Here is a 17,753-nt window from a genome sequence, read left to right on the forward strand (position 1 = left end):
TGATTGCAGGAAATACGACTTCAGCAATAGAGTGGTCAATGTCTGAATACTCTACCCGACTCTGTGGTTTCTTCCCCAAACCCCAAAAACTTTAACCTTAGACTGTCTACTATTGACCTCACCCTTTCCTAAGAGGTCTGTAGGGGGCGTGCATAAGCGCACCAACGTGCCTACCGTCCCTGTCCTATTGTTTCTCTTATTCTTTTATTTTTCTTATATGTACCCATTTCATGTATTCACAACTATGTATACACTTATACTTATTATCTTGTAAACAATTGGCAAATCAAATAAATAAATAAATAAGTAAAATAAAATAAATAAATACACATGCTATATACATACATACATACTATATATCTGCACCATGCACACACACACATATCGGTATATATTTATATTAATTTTGTCTCTGCTTGCTTAGAATGGAGTCCTGGCTTTACAGGGCAGCGTAGAAAAGCAGCAGCAGCAGCAAGGGGGATGGAGGGCCTGGAGAAAGGGGATGATGGGTTCGTTTGTACTCCTGGCGATCGTTTTGCAGAGCATTGGGAAGGTGAGTGCAGAGAGGCAGCTTAAAAGCAGCAGCAAAGACTCTATTCATTGTCTACGGCCATACTACCCTGAACGCGCCCGATCCCGTCTGATCTCGGAAGCTAAGCAGGGTCAGGCCTGGTTAGTACTTGGATGGGAGACCGCCTGGGAATACCGGGTGCTGTAGGCTTTTTAATTTTTTATGAACCTTTTTTTTTGCTTTTTACCTTTTAAAAAAGCCCTTTGCCTCCTTCCTCCCTCTCCGGCCTGTCTTCCACTTTTGCTGCAAATTGCAGCCCCTTGCAGGAAATGCAACGCTACGGTTTCCCCACTCCGAGCCCTCTTTGGCTGAGGTCGGGTGGCCACAGCCTTTTGCCTCCGCTTGCTTAGAATTGGCATCCTGGTTTTAGGAAGGAATGGAGGGCTTGGGGGCAGGGGATGATGGGTCCGTTTTGTAGTCCTCCTGCTGATCATTTTGCAGAGCATTGGGAAGGTGAGTGCAGAGAGGCAGCTTAAAAGCAGCAGCGAAGACCTCGTTCATTGTCTACGGCCATACTACCCTGAACGCGCCCGATCCCGTCTGATCTCGGAAGCTAAGCAGGGTCAGGCCTGGTTAGTACTTGGATGGGAGACCGCCTGGGAATACCGGGTGCTGTAGGCTTTTTAAAAAATTTTATGACATACCTTTTCTTTTTTTTTCTTTTTACCTTTTAAAAAAGCCCTTTGCCTCCTTCCTCCCTCTCCGGCCTGTCTTCCACTTTGGCTGCAAATTGCAGCCCCTTGCAGGAAATGCAACGCTACGGTTTCCCCACTCCGAGCCCTCTTTGGCTGAGATCGGGTGGCCACAGCCTCTTGCCTCCGCTTGCTTAGAATTGGCATCCTGGTTTTGGGGAAGGAATGGAGGGCCTGGGGGCAGGGGATGGTGGGTCTGTTTTTGTAGTCTTCCTGCTGATGGCTGTGCAGAACATTGGGAAGGTGAGTGCAGCGAGGCAGCTTAAAAGCAGCAGCAAAAACCTCATTCATTGTCTACGGCCATACTGCCCTGAGTTCGCCCGATCCCGTTTGATCTCGGAAGCTAAGCAGGGTCAGGCTTGGTTAGTACTTCGATGGGAGACCGCTTGGGAATACCGGGTGCCGTAGACATTGTTTTGTTCAAAGTAGGTCAAAATACGTTTTGGGGCTTATCACGGTGCTTCTGGTAGTGGTTCATTTCCTTTTCTATTAACTCAAAACATGTCGTTATCCTCCTGGAGTAAATGCATCCCGTGAAGACCAAAGAATGGGCTGGGAAATTGAACCTGGGGGCCTTTCAAACTTTAAAGTGACATAATTCTTCTTGGGGCACTCCTGTTTTTGTTTTGTTTTTTGAGAAATCGTTTTAGCAAGAAAATAAATAAGGCTATTGTGAGACAAGGATTTCAAAAATTATTTATAATAAATATAAGGAGAAGAATAGGAGGGAGCGTGTGGAAATCCCAAATCCCTAGGAAGAGATAACCTTATAATAAAGCTAATGGCACTTCTTCTCCAAAATAATGCGCACCCTTCCCAAAGCTTGTCTGGGTAGTCCTTGACTTACAACCATTCATTTAGTGGCCATTCAGAGTTGCAACGGCATTGCAAAAAGTGACTTATGACCGTTGCAGCATTCCCCCACAGTCACATGATCAAAATTCATTAGTTTTGCAACTGGTTCATATTTATGACGGTTGCAGTATCTCCCAGGGTGATGTGATCCCATTTTGTGACCTTCTGACCAGAGGTGGGTATTCAGCAGGTTCTGACCAGTTCTGGAAAACCAGTAGTGGAAATTTTGAGTAGTTCGGAGAACCGTCAAAGACCACCTCTGACTGGCCCCGCCCCCATCTATTCTCCTGCCTCCCAATGAGTCCCAGCTGATCGGCTGGCTCTTCTTTTGTTGCCCTGCACAGGAGAATGGAGCTGGAAAGCAGGTTAGTGGTGTGGGGATTTTGCAGTATCCTTCCCCTGCCATGTCCACAAGCCACGCCCACAGAACCAGTAGTAAAAAAAAAATTGAAACCCACCACTGCTTCAGCTTCAGAATTCCCTAATTCAGCCGTGCTGGCTGGGGAATTCTGGGAATTGAAGTCCAGGTATCTTAAAGTTGCCAAGGTGGGTGAACATTGCATTTTAATTTGGCCCCAGTTGGATGATTTAGAGAAGTTCTGCATCCAGAAACTGGATGCAGGTAATACAGAATTTGTAGCCCTGCTATCCTTTTCTACAGAGAGCCCTTGGCAAAGGCCCTTTCTGTCTTCTATATTGGGGTCTCCAACCTTGGCAACTTTAAGACTGGTGGACTTCCAACTCCCAGAAGTCCTCAGCCGGCTGGGAATTCTAGGAGTTGTAGTCCACAAGTCTTCAGGGGTCACCAAAAGTGGCAAACTTTAAGACTCATAGACTTCAACTCCCAGAAGTCCTCAGCCGGCTGGGGAATTCTAGGAGTTGTAATAACGGATAATCAGAGTTGGAAGGGACCTTATAGGTCATCTAGTCCAACCTTCTGCCCAAGCGGGAGACCCTACACCATTTCTGACAAATGGCAGTCCATTCTCTTCATGAAGGTCTCAAGTGATGGCAACTTTAAGACTCGTGGACTTCAACTCCCAGAAGTCCTCAGCCAGCTGGGGAATTCTAGGAGTTGTAGTCCACAAGTCTTCAGGGATGCCCAGGAGAACAGAGCTGGAAAGCAGGTTAGTGAGGTGGGGAGAGAATGGGGATTTTACAGTATCCTTCCCCTGCCACACCCACCAAGCATGCCACGCCCACCAAGCCACGCCCACAGAACCGGTAGTAAAAAAAATTTGAATCCCACCACTGCTTCTGATAAGGAAAGTCAATGGGGAAGCCAGATTCACTTAACAACCGTGTTACTAACTTAACAACTGCAGTGATTCACTTAACAATCGTGGCAAAAAAAAACTTGTAAAATGGAACAAAACTCACTTGACAAATGTTTCACTTAACAACATAAATTTTGGGCTCAATTCTGATCGTAAGTTGAGGACTCTCCGTACACAATTCCCAACGCTTGTTCGGGTAGTCCTCGACTTATAGCCATCCGTTTAGTGGCCATTCAAAGTTACAACAGCACTGAAAAGAAGTGATTTATGACCTTTTTCCCCCCCCAAACAAACCACCTTCAGCATCCCGATGGCCACGTGATCAAAATTCGAATGCTTGGCAACTGACTCGTATTTATGATGGTTTGCAGTGTCCCAGCTTTGTGTGATCCCCTTTTGCGGCCTTCTGACAAGCAAAGTCAACGGGGAAGCCAGATTCACTTAATAACCATGTCACTCACTTAACAACCACAGGGATTCACTTAGCAACCGTGGCAAGAAGGCTTGTAAAATGGGTCAAAACTCATGTAAGAACTACCTTGCTTTGCAAGGTGTTTTAGGCTGAAGCCCTGAATTAAGTGTTTATGGTGGGGTCTTAAAAAGGCAGCAATTGTCATCGTAAGTCAAGGACTATCTGTGAACTCTTTTATAAAATATTGGACAACCAGCTAACCATGAGCTGGATGTGTGCAGCGGCAGCCAAAAAAGCTAATGCAATCCTAAATTGCATCGACAGAGGGATATAAATCAAGATCAAGTGAGATACTAATACCACACTATAAAGCCTTAGTAAGACCACACCTAGAGTACTGCATCCAGTTTTGTTCACCACATTATAAAAAAGATGTTGAGGCTCTAGAAATAGTGCAGAGAAGAGCAACCAGGAGGATTAGGGGACTGAAGACTAAAACATATTAAGAACGGTTACAGGCTTGGCTAGTCTAGTGAAGAGAAGGACCAGGGGAGACATGATAGCCGTCTTCCAATATTTGAGGGGCTGCCACAGAGGAGGGGATCAAGCTGTCTTCCAAGGCACCTGAAGGCCAGACAAGGAACAATGGATGGAAACTGAACAAGGAGAGATTCAACCTGGAAATAAGGAGAAACTTTCTGACAGTGAGAGCAATCAACCCATGGAACAGAAGTTGCCTTCGGGAGTTGTGGAAGCTTCATCACTGGAGCCTTTCAAGAAGAGACTGGACTGCCACCTGTCAGAAATGGCGTAGGGTCTCCTGCTTTGGCAGGAGTTAGAAAAGGATTGCGGAAGGCAGAGGAAGCTTGGCGAGGATAGAAAAGGCTATCCATGTTGTCTTTTTTTGATGCTGGCTAACAAAAGCTGAGCCGGGACACGCTGCTGCCAAGGCAAATTCCTTTCCGGAGAAATAAATGGCTTTATTCTTTTCAAATCCACCCCTATGCTGTTTTACATTCATCGATACGGGTGGTGGGCAGAGGGACTCCTCCGTGGCTTTTGATTTCAGGCAGCGTTTAAGGTTGCCAAGAAATAATTTCCTCCCCCCTTCCCCCCACAATGGAATCCGGGAGGAAAATAAACGTTTTGTTAAAAACAAAGGATTCTCCAAACGGGCCTCGTGTGTATTTGGGATTGTCAAAATATTTAGATCTGAGGCTAGGATATTGTCTGTGATACGAGGGAGGGAAGGAGGGAGAGTGCCTTGCAATCCAGCCGCCCCCAACAGAATAAAGTTATTTTCAATAATGGCCACTTTGTGCAAACGTATTTATATCTATCTGTCTTTGACTTGCTGTAATTTAGGGGCAAATGGCATGGAAACAGTTTCCTCTCTGCCTCCAAGGAACTTGGCGACTTTAAGCTCTTTGAAATGTCTTTGAATATTATTAGTAGCTTGGGTTGGTAGTGTGGAGTCATCGTCCTTGGTTTTAAGTACCGTCTGTGGGGTGTAAATTAGTGATTAGTGTGAAAAAATAGTCATATGTCACTTTTTCAGTGCCATTTTGAACTATCACTCAGTAAATTGTTGTAAGTCAAGGGCTATTTGTATACACCCTTCCACATGGGTGTGTCACACACCTTATTGATTTCTGTATTTATTGCACTGCCGTTCTCCTGCAGTGCAAATCAACTTGAAATTTGCAACCGTTTTAGTTTTCGAAAGAGTTGTTAGATGCCGTAAGTGTGGGCTACCTCGGAATAGATGTGATTTGCCATGAATGAGGGGGTGTCTTCTTTCCTTCTTTTGATGCTTATGCTTCCTTGCAAGTATGAATATTGATTGACAGCATCAATCACCTTTGGCCCAACGGAGATCTCGAAAGAGAAGGAGGATGCTTAAAAATAATTCCTTTAAAGCAGGGGTCTCCAACCTTGGCAACTTTAAGACTTTTGGACTTCAACTCCCAGAATTCCTCAGCCAGCAAAGCTGGGAGTTGAAGTCCACGAGTCTTAAAGTTGCTTTGCTGGCTGAGAAATTCTAGGAGTTGAAGTCCACGAGTCTTAAAGTTGCTTTGCTAGTTGGGGAACTCTGGGAGTTGAAGTCCACGAGTCTCAACGTTGCTTCGCTGGCTGAGGAATTCTGGGAGTTGAAGTCCACCAGTCTTAAAGTTGCTTTGCTGGCTGAGGAATTCTGGGAGCTGAAGTCCACCAGTCTTAAAGTTGCTTTGCTGGCTGAGGAATTCTGGGAGTTGAAGTCCACCAGTCTTAAAGTTGCTTTGCTGGCTGAGGAATTCTGGGAGTTGAAGTCCACCAGTCTTAAAGTTGCTTTGCTGGCTGAGGAATTCTGGGAGTTGAAGTCCACCAGTCTTAAAGTTGCTTCGCTGGCTGAGGAATTCTGGGAGTTGAAGTCCACCAGTCTTAAAGTTGCTTTGCTGGCTGAGGAATTCTGGGAGTTGAAGTCCACCAGTCTTAAAGTTGCTTGCTGGCTGAGGAATTCTGGGAGTTGAAGTCCACCAGTCTTAAAGTTGCTTCGCTGGCTGAGGAATTCTGGGAGTTGAAGTCCACCAGTCTTAAAGTTGCTTCGCTGGCTGAGGAATTCTGGGAGTTGAAGTCCACCAGTCTTAAAGTTGCTTCGCTGGCTGAGGAATTCTGGGAGTTGAAGTCCACCAGTCTTAAAGTTGCTTCGCTGGCTGAGGAATTCTGGGAGTTGAAGTCCACTGGTCTTAAAGTTGCCAAGGTTGGAGACCCTGCTTTAAAGTTCAAGTCTCTGGATTTTTAGTGCTGGCTCATTCTAATCTTTTTGTTGTCGTCTGTTGTGCCTTTGTGCGTCATTCCTTCTTGAAGAGGGAAGATGTAGCCACAGAGGGCTATTCATCAATTTCCTGCAATAAACAGATACTTTTCAGGGCCATTAAATTAATCTAAGGCATCCCAGAAGCGCTTTTCTCCAAACAGCAAGTGGGCTTCCTTGACTTTTCTTTAAAATGTTTTGCTTCTCATCCAATAAGCTTCTTCACTTCCAATTCCTCCCCAGTCTCAGAACTGAGACCACTAAGATCATCCAATCCAACCCTCAATCTTGTAATGATTGAGATGTGTGGCTGGCACCTCTGGTCCTGTCCGTTCTGGCTAACGGTGTTCTTTTCAAGGTGATACAGGTAGCCCTCAACGTTACAGCCACTCATTTAGTGACCGTTCCAGAGTTACAACAGCACTAAAAATGCGACTTATGACCGTTTTTCCACACTGACGACCGTTGCAACCTCCCCATGGTCACGTGATTGACTTTCAGATGTTTGACTTGACAATCGATTCATATTTATGACGGTTGCAGCGTCCCTGGGCCATATGATCCCCTTTTGTGGCCTTCTGACAAGTAAAGCCAATGGGGAGGTCAGATTCACTTAACGGCCGTCTTACTAACGTAACACCTGCAGTGGTTCACTTAACGACCCTGGCAAGGAAAGTCATAAAATGCAGCAAAGCTCACTTAGCAACGGAAATGTGGAACTCAATTGGGGGTCTTAAGTCGAGGACCTCGTGTATTGGAATGGAGGCTGCATTCTTGAAAACTGAGGAAAGATAAACTTGAAAAGTGAGGAAGAACACCTGTGGGAGAGTCAATGTTTGTTTGTTAGTTTCTTTTTTTGTAAAATTTATTGGCCACCCAATTTACCACAGGGTTAATGTCTGACCCACAGAATACAAGACCTGTGTTGGCGTGAACCCCTGCACCCATAGAAAGCAGGACTCTGAGGCAGGAAGATTCCTCAAAGAACAATTTATTGGGTACATTGTAGTGGCACAAACTGGTGAAAGCCGACTCTGAAAATTCCCGCGGCTTTCAGCGAATAAGTAAAAATTTCCCCTTTCCCCCAAGACACTGGTCACGCTGTCCAATCAAGGTGCTGGCTGGTTGCTTGGTTACTTCACTCCTCCCCTGGCCAGCCACCTGTGAGAATGTCCTTGGTTCCCAGGGGAAAAGTTTATTGTTTTGGCTACAATTGCAAGGGTGAGCTGCTGGGGGTTTTAGGAGAGCCCCTAGCTAAGATTCTGTGCAGTTTGGAGAACCCCCAAATCCCCCCAAATGTCAGGTGGAGCTCCATTCAAAATTCAAGAAAGAAATACTCCTTAGATTAGAGAAAAGATATCTTTTACTGAAATTGAAGTGGTAGCAACCATAGAATTCTGAATCTGAGGAATTAGGCATGCAAATCACATATACAAAGTGATGGAAATGTTCCCACCCCCAATAGTTCAAATGATTCTTCCAATTAAAAGTTGTGAATATGCTCATGTGGACATCTTCAGGTGGTGATGAGGCCTCTTTCCATTGACCTTGGCATATTTTGATAAAAGTTTGCAGTTGCGCAGAGAAAAGAAAGCTAAGCGAGAAATAGAAACCTAAGCAAGAATTTATACTCCCCCTCCTTATTTTACACAACAGTAGAATATAACAGCTCCAGCTTGCTTCCCAGACTTTACCCCCTCCTCCCCCCGTTACTTATGGCAGCCAAAAGATGCAAAGCAATAGTAGAAGATCTTGAAGGCTGACACTCCTGGCTGGCCCCACCTGCCCCTCCCTTCCCTCCCAGGAGTCCCCACATGGCCTGTTGTGGATGCAGGTAAGTGCAGGGCACACACAGAGACTCAGGGAGGGCGAAAAACGGGCCTCCCGGAAGTTCGGGACGGCTGGAAATAGGCCGGTTTCCAGCTTCCAGAGAGCCTCCAGAGCCCGGAGAGGCCATTTTCACCCTCCGGAAGCTCAAGGAAAGCCTCTGGAGCCCAGGGAGGGCAAAAATGCCCACCCACCACCGTGGTGCAAGAGGCCAACTAGGCCACGCCCACTATGGCCGTGCCCACCCAGCAACCAGGCAGAGAACCCGTTGCTAAAATTTTTGAAGCCCACCCCTGGCTACAAACCGCCTTCCAGCTATTCCAAAATGGCCTCAGCTAGTTTCAGAGTTGACAACCTGGATAAATGGTGCCGAATTTAGATGACTTCAGCAATTTCCCACTTTTTGTCTTCTTCTTCCTTCCTTCCTTCCTCCATGAGGTGTCCTTTTCAGCATCGAAGTCACTTCCACGTTCTTCGCTGTCCGCAACTATTGGCGTGGTTTCTTCGCGGCCACCTTCAGCGCGTTCATCTTCCGGGTCCTCGCGGTATGGAACAAAGATGAAGGTACCGTTGTGGTTTCTTCCTGCAAGACATCAGGAGTGGATTAAGTGGCATCCAGGTGTAATGAGAATCTGGCCTGGGGGATATTGCCAGGAGTGGGCTGCTGGGTGTCCGCAGGGAGAGCCTCTAGCTAAGATTCTAGGCAGTTCAGAAAAGCTCCAAATCCCACACCTGGCTGGTCCCGCCCACCCCTCCCCTCCCAGGGGTCCCCAGGCAGCCCGTTTTGGATGCAGGCAGGGGTGGGATTCTACCAGTTCTCATCTATTCGCTAGAACCAGTTGTTAACATTCTAAGCAGTTGGGAGAACCAGTTGTTAGAAGAAATTACTGGCCTAATCCTGTAAGGAAGGCAGGAAGGAAACATTCTGGTGTTGCTTACAGAAACTGCCTCTCTGTTAACCCTTATTACAGTCTTAGCAGGACTAGACTTCCTGTCTCTGAAATTTCTCTGGAGTTTTTTCCCCTCCTTTGTTAGTACTTTGCTTGTATGGAGTGACCATTCAAAGTTACAGTGGCCCTGAAAAAAGTGACTTATGACCATTGTTCACACTTACGACTGTTGCAGCATCCCCACAGTCACGAGAGGCCAGGCGAGGAGATGCGTGCCTCAATGTGAGTGATATTGAGTTGGCCACGCCCAGCCAATAACATGACCGCCAAGCCACACCCACCAACTTAGCCACACCCACAGAACTGGTTGTTAAAAAATTTGAATCCCACCCCTGGATGCAGGTAAGTGCAGAGCGCATGTGGAGGATCAGGGAAGGTGAAAAACGGGCCTCCCAGAAGTTTGGGAAGGACGGAAATGGGCCCGTTTCCAGCTTCCAGAGAGCCTTCGAAGCCCGGGAAGGGCAAAAATGCCCCCGTCCCCATGGTGCAGGAGCCGAGTAGGCCACACCCATCATGGCCACGCCCACCCAGCAACCGGGCAGACAACCCCTTGCTAAAAATTTTGAAGCCCACCCCTGGATATTGCCAAACCATTAAATAGAGTCTTCTTTACGGGCCATGTGTGATTGGACACACAAGGAATGTGTCTCTCAGTGCACATACAAACAACAAAGTGATAAATCGTAAGTCATAAGATAGAATCATAAATCATAAGATAGAAACAACGAAGCGATAAATTGTAAGTCATAAGAATCGTAAATCATAAGATAGAAACCACCAAGTGATAAGTGATAAGATGAAACCGATAGGAGAAGGTCATTGGAAAGATGAAAAGGATAATAATGGCAACACAGCCTTACTACATGGGTAAATAGCCTTAGGAATAAAACAGCGCTGTGGGAATTTAGGTATTTGGCAGAGTGATATCATGGGGGAAAATGTCCTTGTGTCTGCTCGTTTTGGCATGCAGTGCCCTATAATGGTGTCGTGAGGGGAGGTATTGAAAGAGTTTAGGTCCAGAATGTAAGGGGTCTGTAGATACTGTGTTTCTCCAAACGACCCACTTTGAAAAGAAGCCTTACCATGTTTTTGAGTGCATGCAATTAAATTAAGCCCCACCCACAAAATTAGCCCTAATTAAGACCCTGCCCACCCTGGGGCTCAGAGGGTGGGGCGAGGCACACAGGTAAAAAAATAAGTTAGGGTGGGGATGTGGGGGGGGGTGGAGCTGCCCTACTTACCAGGCCTTGCACACCCTGACACCTGCCCCGCCTTCTTCTGCAGCTACTTGCTGCCACTTGCACGCATTGCCCCGGCCTCCATTTCGTCTTCAGACTGAATAATTAGAACCCTCCAAAAAGAAGACCTAGCTGTTTCTTTTTTTTTTCAGAGATCAAAAGAATTATTTTCTTTTGGCCTCCGAAAAAACAGCAAGGCTTTCTTTTTGGAGAAACACGGGTATTTTCTGAGCCTTTGTACATTTGGTGTGGAATTCTGAAACAACGACCCAGATGTAAGGTGGGAGAGATCATAGGTCATATTTTTTTTCCTCCAAATGTGTTGTATTTGGCCTATTTTGCTAAAGTCAGGATAGCTTACCATGAATCTTAAAATTCATCAGACTTGCCCAAACATTGTCAGTCTATAGCAGGGTCTCCAGACTTAGCAACTTGGGGCCTTCAACTCCCAGAATTCCTCAGTCAGCTGAGGAATTCTGGGAGTTGAACTTCACTAGTCTTTAAATGTTGCCAGGTTTTGGAGACCTCTGGCCTGTAGAATTTAACCTAGCTTGGATGCCCATCACACACTGAATTACGGATAATTCAACCTCATTTTAATTAGTTAAAGCATGTTGCAGGGAGCCAGGCAGGATTTTTAATTCCTGAAACAAGGTCTTTAGTAGATTTAGTCACAAAAGGCTATCACATGACCCTTGGACACTGCAACTGTCGTAAATATGAGTCAGCTGCTGAGCATCTGAATTTTGGTCACGTGACCCTGGGGAATGCTACAACGGTCGTAAATGTGAAAAATGTTCCTAAGTGACTTTCTTCAGCTCTCTTGTAACTCTGAACAATCATAAAGGAACGGTTGTAAGTTGGGACTACCCATACAGTCGTAAACTGAGGAGTGCCTGAGAGATCTGTACATCCTTTATTTGAGGCTCTTGGTTTTGCGCTCCAGGCTTGGCAATTTGCTTGCAAAGTTTTCGTCACCATTCGAGGAGACATCGTCAGTACGTTTTCAGTTGTGCTCGTCTGTCAGAACACAGCACAGCACAGCACAGCACAAAGTGCACTGACGACATCTCCTCGAATGGTGATGAAATGTTTGCAAGCAAATTGCCAAGCTCGGAGTGCAAACCAACAGCCTAGCTACCATCCCGAGCTACTAATATTCAAACACATTTCAACTCTCTAAATTGTCCCTCTTGTCGTGTCTCACTCCCGCCTGTTCTCTTTCCCTCAGAAACCATCACGGCTCTTTTCAAAACCCGCTTCCGGCTCGACTTCCCCTTTGATCTGCAGGAGCTGCCGGCTTTTGCAGTGATTGGGTGAGCCTCGCTCGCTTTGGTGGGGCCTCCCCTGCCTCTGGATGTGGACCCCCCTCCTCCCAAATCAGCCTTCTCCTCTCCTGCTAACTTCTTTTTTCTTCATTTAGGATCGCCAGTGGCTTCGGAGGAGCTCTCTTTGTCTACTTCAATCGCAAGATTGTGCAATTCATGCGTAAACAAAAAACCATCAACCGCTTCCTGATGAAAAAGTAAGGCATGCAAAGAGCCAGGTTTGGGGTCAGCGGGTTTAACAGCAAGGGTGTTACCCCAATTAAATAATGAGTCTCGAGCCAAACTTCCAAAAACTTCAGAAGGATTTATTGAGAGTTAACATGTCCGGAACTGCCTGGGTGTAACCGACTCTGAGACACATCACTCATTGTCACCCTTGACCCTGATTTCCCCCCACCCCCTGGGTGTACCATAATTCATATTCTCCAATGAGACACATCCATAGCCAAGAGTCATCGATCATGTTCTCCAGTTAGATATTTGCACAGCAAAAACTTCAGTCACCTAGCTACTATCTTTAAAAAAGTATTTATGGAATGCATTTTCGATTTCCAAGCTGCCCTATTGCTCTTTCAAACCCCCTTTCCCCCTCCCTTTCTGTTGGCAACTCTAAAAAGATAATAGAAATATTTTTTGAGTTGACATCGGGAAGATGCCCACAAAGGGAGGCATCACTTCCCACATGTGGGTGAGGGTTTGCTTTTATTAATATTTTAAAAAAATTAAAAATATGTGATGCCTATTTTAGGGTTAAAATTAGAGTTTTGTTCTGCTCCCCTCCCAAAAAGGGCAAGAAACTAAGAGATGCCTTCATAAATGTAGGAGAAGAGCAAGCAGAGATGGGGGCAGAATTAAATGTGTCATCTGCTTAGAATCCTTACGTTGCCACAAACAATTGTAAATCCAGCTCCTCTGAATTCCTCTGATCTTTTATCTAGGCCAGGGGTCGGCAACCTTCAACACTCAAAGAGCCACATAGGTCCTAACCGGAAGCCCCTCATTTAATTCTGGATCCGACCAGAAGTCCGGTTCCCCCACCATAGAGTCTCCTCCTAGCGCAATGTCCTTTTTCCTCTACCTGTCCTAACCGAAAGCCCTATCAATTGTGGAGCCGACCGGAAAACCAACCCCTTGCCATAGAGTCTTCTCCTGAAATGCTGTGCTCACCCCCCCCTCCCCCCAAAAGAGGCTCCTCTCAAAATTGTGATGCCAATCAGCAACAAGGAGCCAAAGCAGAGGGATGAAAGAGCCACATGCGGCTCCAGAGCCTCAGGTGGCCAACTCCTGATCTAGGACCAATTTTGTGCTGACCATTAGTTGACTGGACTTTTGTACAGACTAGGTGACTTTTGTATGGGCTGGAAATAAATCTTCTGTGCTACAACTTGAAATGTGGTCCAGATTCTTTGTGCCTGACAATAAACCACAACCCATGGGGGAGGGCCAATGTGGTTCCAGGTGTCAACTCATAAAGCATTTTGTATATACGTTTTGTAGTTGTCAACAGAAAGAAGTGGGGGAATTTCAAAGAGCAGGTAGCAGTGTGGAATTGAAAGTACATTCCATTCATATTTTCTTCAGAGACTGATTAGATGACTGAAGCTGCTGCCCTGCAAAAATCTAATTGGAGAGCATGATTGATGACTCTTGGCTTCATGCATGTTTTGTTGGATGATACACCCAGAGGGGTGGGGTGTGGGAAGCAGGATCAAGGGTGACAGTGAATTACGTATCTCAGAGTCAGCTACGCCCAGGCTAACGCCAGAATCTGACACTAGGGCCACTCGCCCACCCACTCTGGCCTAGGACATCCCTCAATCAACTCTTTTTTTTCCCCAATAATTTTTATTGTTATTTTTCAACTTTAAAACATGTTTATCTTAATTTTAACAGTATGTCGTCATTATTATACACATTGTTATACAAACTAATCTCATTATTATACAAATCGTTATACAAACCAATCTCATTTAAATATCTACATTTATATATCTTTATATACATTTGTATATTTTTGTCTGTAACTTTCTTATTTCCTTTTATCTTTGTTTTTCTTACTCAACCAATTATACCAATTATACCAAATTTCATAATAATCTGACTCCTCTTTGTCTTTTAGTTTTAAGGTCAATTTATCCATTTCAGCACAATCTAGGATTTTTCGAATTATTAATTCCTCCGAAGGTATATTATTTTGTTTCCAACATTGTGTGTATGCTATCTTTGATGCTGTCAAAATACGTAGTAGAATATACCTAATTTTCTTCCTATACTTCTCCTTCTTCCATCAACTCTTAAGTGTACACTCAGCATTTCCAGAGGGCACCAGGATTTGTGGTTAAAGAATCAGGAAGCAAAGTTGTGAGGTGCTGTCATGTAACCTTGTGTTGTTTTCTTGCTGTCTCGGCAGGCGCCTGCTTTTTCCTGCTCTTGTCACCTTCCTCATAGCAACGCTGACTTTCCCACCTGGTTTCGGGCAATTCATGGCAGGCCAGGTAAGTTTTGAATCCCCAAAGTGGACTTCTCCAGTCTGGCTTCATGCAATTACAGGTAGTCCTCGGCCAAAATTGAGCCCAAAATTTCTGCTGTTAAGCGAGAGAGTTGTGAAGTGAGTTTTGCCCCATTATACAACCTTTCTTGGCCACAGTTGTTAAGTGAATCACTGTAGTTCTTAAGTTAATAACATGATGGTTAAGTGGTTCACTTAACCATCATGTTATGGTTAATGGCTTCCCCGTTGATTTTGCTTGTCAAAAGGATGCAAAAGGGGATCATATGACACCGGGAGATTGCAACCGTCATAAATGTGAGTCCATTGCCAACTGTCATGTTCCTGTTGGAATCTGATTCCAAGGGAGAGGTGGAACAGCTGACAGGGAGTGGGAGTGTGGCTCTGGTGGCTGTGGGGGAAACTGGGGAAGGGCACAGTCCAGCTGGGCATTCAGAGGGAGACCCAGGGCCATCCCCTCTTCATCCTAGGGCACACAGGGAGGAATGGATAAGGGAGCAATGTGAGTTGCATGGTTTACGGGGGAGGAAAGGGCTCTGATCCCCTTCATTGGCTGCAGCTGGGAAGACTGTTTAAAAGGGCAAACCGCGCACTGCAAAGTTGCTGGAAGCAAAGCATGAAATTATTCTGGTTTGTGAAGCCTTATCTGAGTTCTGACGTCCTCCCAAGTGTGTGTGTTTCATTATCTTTTGATGTCTTAAATCGCTTATCCTGCCTTGTCTCATTAATTGCTGCAGTGTGGTTTGTGTTGGTTTTTATTTATAATTTATATGTACTTTGAGTTTGGACAGAATTTCTCCCTGTTTTGGGGAGAGTTTTTTTTTTCTCCAGCCGATGATAACAGGACATTGGGGGCCAAGTTGGAGGTATTAAAGGGATTTTACTTATTTTTGTGACTTCGTTGCTTTTGTGCCTCGTCATCACACCAAGAGTCCGAATTTGGATCATGTGACCATGCGGATGCTGCAACAGTCATCAGTATGAAAAACTGGTCATGTCCCTTTTTTCAGTGCCATTGTAACTTTGAACGATCACTAAATGAAGTGTTGAAAGTCGAGGACCACCTGTCACAGAGTTGGAAGGACCCTTGGAGGTCTTCTAATCTAGCCCCCTACTCAGGCAGGAAGCCCAATACCCTTTCAGACAAATGATTGACTAATCTCTTCTTAAAAACCTCTAATGTTGGAGCCACCCACAGCTTCTGGAGCCAAGTCATTCCACTGTTTAATCTTCTGGAAATTGAATCCAAAGTTCTGGCTGGTTGAACTGTAAAGCCTAGGACAGTGGTGGCTAACCTTTTTTGGGCTCCTGTGCCAAAAATTGTGTGCGCGCTTGCACGCTCGCACTCGCGTGCCAGCACCCAGAAGGCAATGCTCCCCACGCCCCTATACATGAGTGTGCAATCACCCCACCACCACCCCCTTACCTGCCCTGCGCTTCACAGCTGATTTTTGGCCGGTTTGAGGCCTTTTTCGGCCTTCCAAAAGCTTGAGGAAGGCTTCTGCAGGCTTCTGCAAGCTTTGTAGGCCGAAAACTAGCCCTGTTTCATCACTTCCTGTTTTTCCAAAAATACCGGTAGTGACAAATGGGGCTAGTTTTCGGCCTACAAAGGTTGCAGAAGCCTGCAGAAGCCTTCCTCAAGCCTTTGGGAGGCTGAAAAAGGCCTCAAATTGGCCAAAAATCAGCTGTGAGGCGCACACATGCGCAGTGAGGTAAGTTTGCCTGCAGCTCATGTGCTGGCACAAATGGCTCTGCGTGCCATCTCACGGGACTAGGACAAATCAACACAAACCTTTTGGCACTTATTGTGTCTCTAACCTTCTCCCTTTTCCCTTTCAGCTCACCCAGAAGGAAACCCTGGTTACCTTGTTTGATAACCGCACATGGGCCAAGCAGGGCTTGGCGGAAGAATTTGAATTTGGTGGCGTTTCGGAAGCCTGGAAACACCCTCGCTCCAACGTCTTTGTCACCTTGGTGGTTTTCATCCTGATGAAGGTGTGTTGTGAGTTTGTGACAACTCTGGATATAACTGTTGTGGCCCACCGGCGACTAGCAGAGCTGGCAGCAGAGTCGGACAGTGAGGAGGTTGGGGAGGAACCTGGAGGCTGAGGGAGGCTCAGGCGAGGGCTCTGCGTCAGAGGCAGAAACGGGGCCAGGGCAGTCTGGCAGTTATTAGCTGCCTTTGGAGTTGGACAGCAGTGAGGCAAAGGAGCAGCTGGAGCCCATTCCCAGCCTGCGCATGTGCAGAGCTGCCAAAAGAAAAGAACATTTACAAACTAAGGGTCGACGTGGGAGTAAAGCCACAGGTGGATCCCTATGGACCCTCCCATAAGGATTAAAAGAGGAACCAAAGTGGGGGGGGGCGTTTGCAGGAAACAATTCATTCGTTGCAGCAATGTGAAGATCTGTCTGTGCATCTCAGAGACTCTGCTGAGTCCTTCCTTGTCAGCACTGTGTTTGGACATATTTACTTGGCAACTCTCCAAACTAGATAAGGTCTGTGCTCCTAATTAGACTCTTGAAAGACTGTTTGCCAGGCCTTTGGCTGAATGTGAACGCAAGAAATTCACCTTCGTTTAATAAAAGGGGTTTTGCCGGGAAAAAAATGTCTGCTTAGTGCTTTTTGGGGAAGCCTAGGTCAGAACAATAACCCTGTCTCTCTCTGGGATGTCTCCCCCAGTGGCATCTGGGAGTAGGAACATCTAATTTCCAAAACCTGTTGGTATTGTGGAATTCTTGATGCTCCCTGAGCTTGATTGTTTTCTAGTAGACGTTTCATTACCCAACTAGGTAACGTCATCAGTGCAAGAAGGGAGAAGGGTTTTGTTCTTTGTTTATATATAGTTTCCCTCCCAGTGTTGGTGGGAGTGTTGTTTTCTTCTTCATGGTTCCTTGACTGCATTGTTGTTTACTATTTGGTTGTTTTTCTGAGTTGGTGGTTCTATGATTGAGATATTGTTTATTGATTGATCATTGCTTAGCATTGATTGTGATGGTAATCTCTGCTTATCTGGGTGTTAGTGTTGAACAAGGAGTGCAACTGTCTTCCCTGGAATAGAAGGTGCCTCAAACCACTTTCTCCTGTGTTAGGAAAGATGAATAAAAGGATGGGAACAACACAATCATGAGTTCTGATAAATGAGAAGATATCAAGCATGTGGGAGGAGGTACTAAGAAGAAAACTGCAATCCTGGCTTTTCTCTCCATAAAGAGAGAATATTCACATAACAAGTTTAAGCCAAAGGTCTGTCAAAGAAATGCTACATCATGCTACGTTGGTTGACAATGAACCTTTATTAG

At 45.7% G+C, this 17,753-nt stretch overlaps 1 protein-coding gene and 3 non-coding genes across 5 annotated transcripts in view; all 4 read left to right on the forward strand.

The window, feature by feature from the left end:
• The window catches only part of CLCN2 (chloride voltage-gated channel 2), a 143,325-nt gene that overhangs the window by 75,832 nt on the left and 49,740 nt on the right, over positions 1-17,753 (forward strand). For both annotated transcript variants that reach the window (XM_087965430.1, XM_087965431.1), the window contains exons 8-12: positions 8,867-8,992; positions 11,848-11,932; positions 12,040-12,141; positions 14,355-14,439; positions 16,293-16,448. In XM_087965430.1, the coding sequence (XP_087821556.1) occupies positions 8,867-8,992; positions 11,848-11,932; positions 12,040-12,141; positions 14,355-14,439; positions 16,293-16,448 (554 nt within the window). The remainder of the gene's footprint in view (positions 1-8,866; positions 8,993-11,847; positions 11,933-12,039; positions 12,142-14,354; positions 14,440-16,292; positions 16,449-17,753) is intronic.
• On the forward strand, positions 603-721 carry LOC148130986 (5S ribosomal RNA). The gene has a single exon (XR_015749645.1). It is a non-coding gene; the product is annotated as a 5S ribosomal RNA (ribosomal RNA).
• LOC148130987 (5S ribosomal RNA) lies at positions 1,074-1,192 on the forward strand. The gene has a single exon (XR_015749646.1). It is a non-coding gene; the product is annotated as a 5S ribosomal RNA (ribosomal RNA).
• On the forward strand, positions 1,556-1,674 carry LOC148130988 (5S ribosomal RNA). The gene has a single exon (XR_015749666.1). It is a non-coding gene; the product is annotated as a 5S ribosomal RNA (ribosomal RNA).

The sequence above is a fragment of the Notechis scutatus genome, chromosome 4 (assembly GCF_049901735.1).
Source record: "Notechis scutatus isolate UNSWTSFEM ecotype Mainland chromosome 4, rNotScu1.2, whole genome shotgun sequence".
Taxonomy (NCBI): Eukaryota; Metazoa; Chordata; class Lepidosauria; order Squamata; family Elapidae; genus Notechis; species Notechis scutatus.